Source organism: Pteropus vampyrus, unplaced genomic scaffold (genome assembly GCF_000151845.1).
Source record: "Pteropus vampyrus isolate Shadow unplaced genomic scaffold, Pvam_2.0 Scaffold60, whole genome shotgun sequence".
Lineage (NCBI taxonomy): Eukaryota > Metazoa > Chordata > Mammalia > Chiroptera > Pteropodidae > Pteropus > Pteropus vampyrus.
In genome coordinates, this window is record NW_011888841.1 from 1,859,734 (window position 1) to 1,860,677 (window position 944).

Sequence of the window (944 nt, forward strand, 5' to 3'; positions counted from 1 at the left end):
CTGCTGCCTTTCAGTGCCTAATTCAGTTCCTGGTATGTAGGAAGCATTCAGCGGTCCATGAACAAATGGACCAAATGAGATAAGTGTGATTATAGCTTTCTACAGGGAGCAGGTGTGTGAATTTGTTTGGGGCAGGAAATTGTATTATTCATAAATCCTATTTTTAATTCTAAAACTTATTCATTTCACTTATTATTTACTTATTTTTCATTCATTCATTCGTTAAAAATCTATGTTTATAGATTTTCAAAGACCATTTTACCTCATTAATATCAGCTTCTGTTTTTACTTCGGACTTTAGAACAGAAGTAGCACGTAAGTGTGAATAAACGGGTTCTTCACATTCGGTTGTTGTCTTTCCAGAGATGTCCTTGTATATTCTAGATTAATAAATGGGAAGAAAAAAAGTATTTTTAAACTCTTCTATCTCATGAACGTCCAGAATGCATAAATGACATTGATCCAAAGAAGATACACGTATGGCCAATAAGTACATGAAAAGATGCTTAGCATCATCCATCATTAGGGGAATACAAATCAAGACCTCAAGGAGGTATCACTTCACACCAGTTAGTATGCACAGTATATTTTTGAAAAGGAAAATAATAGTGTCGGTGAGGCAGAAATCTGGTCCTTTGATGGTGAAAATTAAAACGGTACAGCTACTGTGGATGACAGGAGGAAGTTCCTCAAGAAGCTAAATGTGGGATCAGTACGTGGTCCAGCGAATCCACCTCCGAGTACGTAAACAAAAAGAATTAAAAGCAGGAACTCAAACAGATATTTGCACATCTATGTTCATGCACCATTTCCCACAATAGCCCAAATGTTAAAACAACCCAAATATCCATCAACAGATGAATGGATAAACAAAATGTGATGTATACATACAATGGGATATTATTCGGCCTTAAGAAGGAAAGAAACTGATACATGCTACAAAC

General features: G+C 35.7%; 1 protein-coding gene across 1 annotated transcript in view; it reads right to left on the reverse strand.

The window, feature by feature from the left end:
• Window positions 1–944, reverse strand: part of DNAH14 (dynein axonemal heavy chain 14) — a 221,193-nt gene that overhangs the window by 181,188 nt on the left and 39,061 nt on the right. The window contains exon 10 of the mRNA XM_011360885.1: window positions 263–380. Coding sequence (XP_011359187.1) covers window positions 263–380 — 118 coding nt within the window. The remainder of the gene's footprint in view (window positions 1–262; window positions 381–944) is intronic.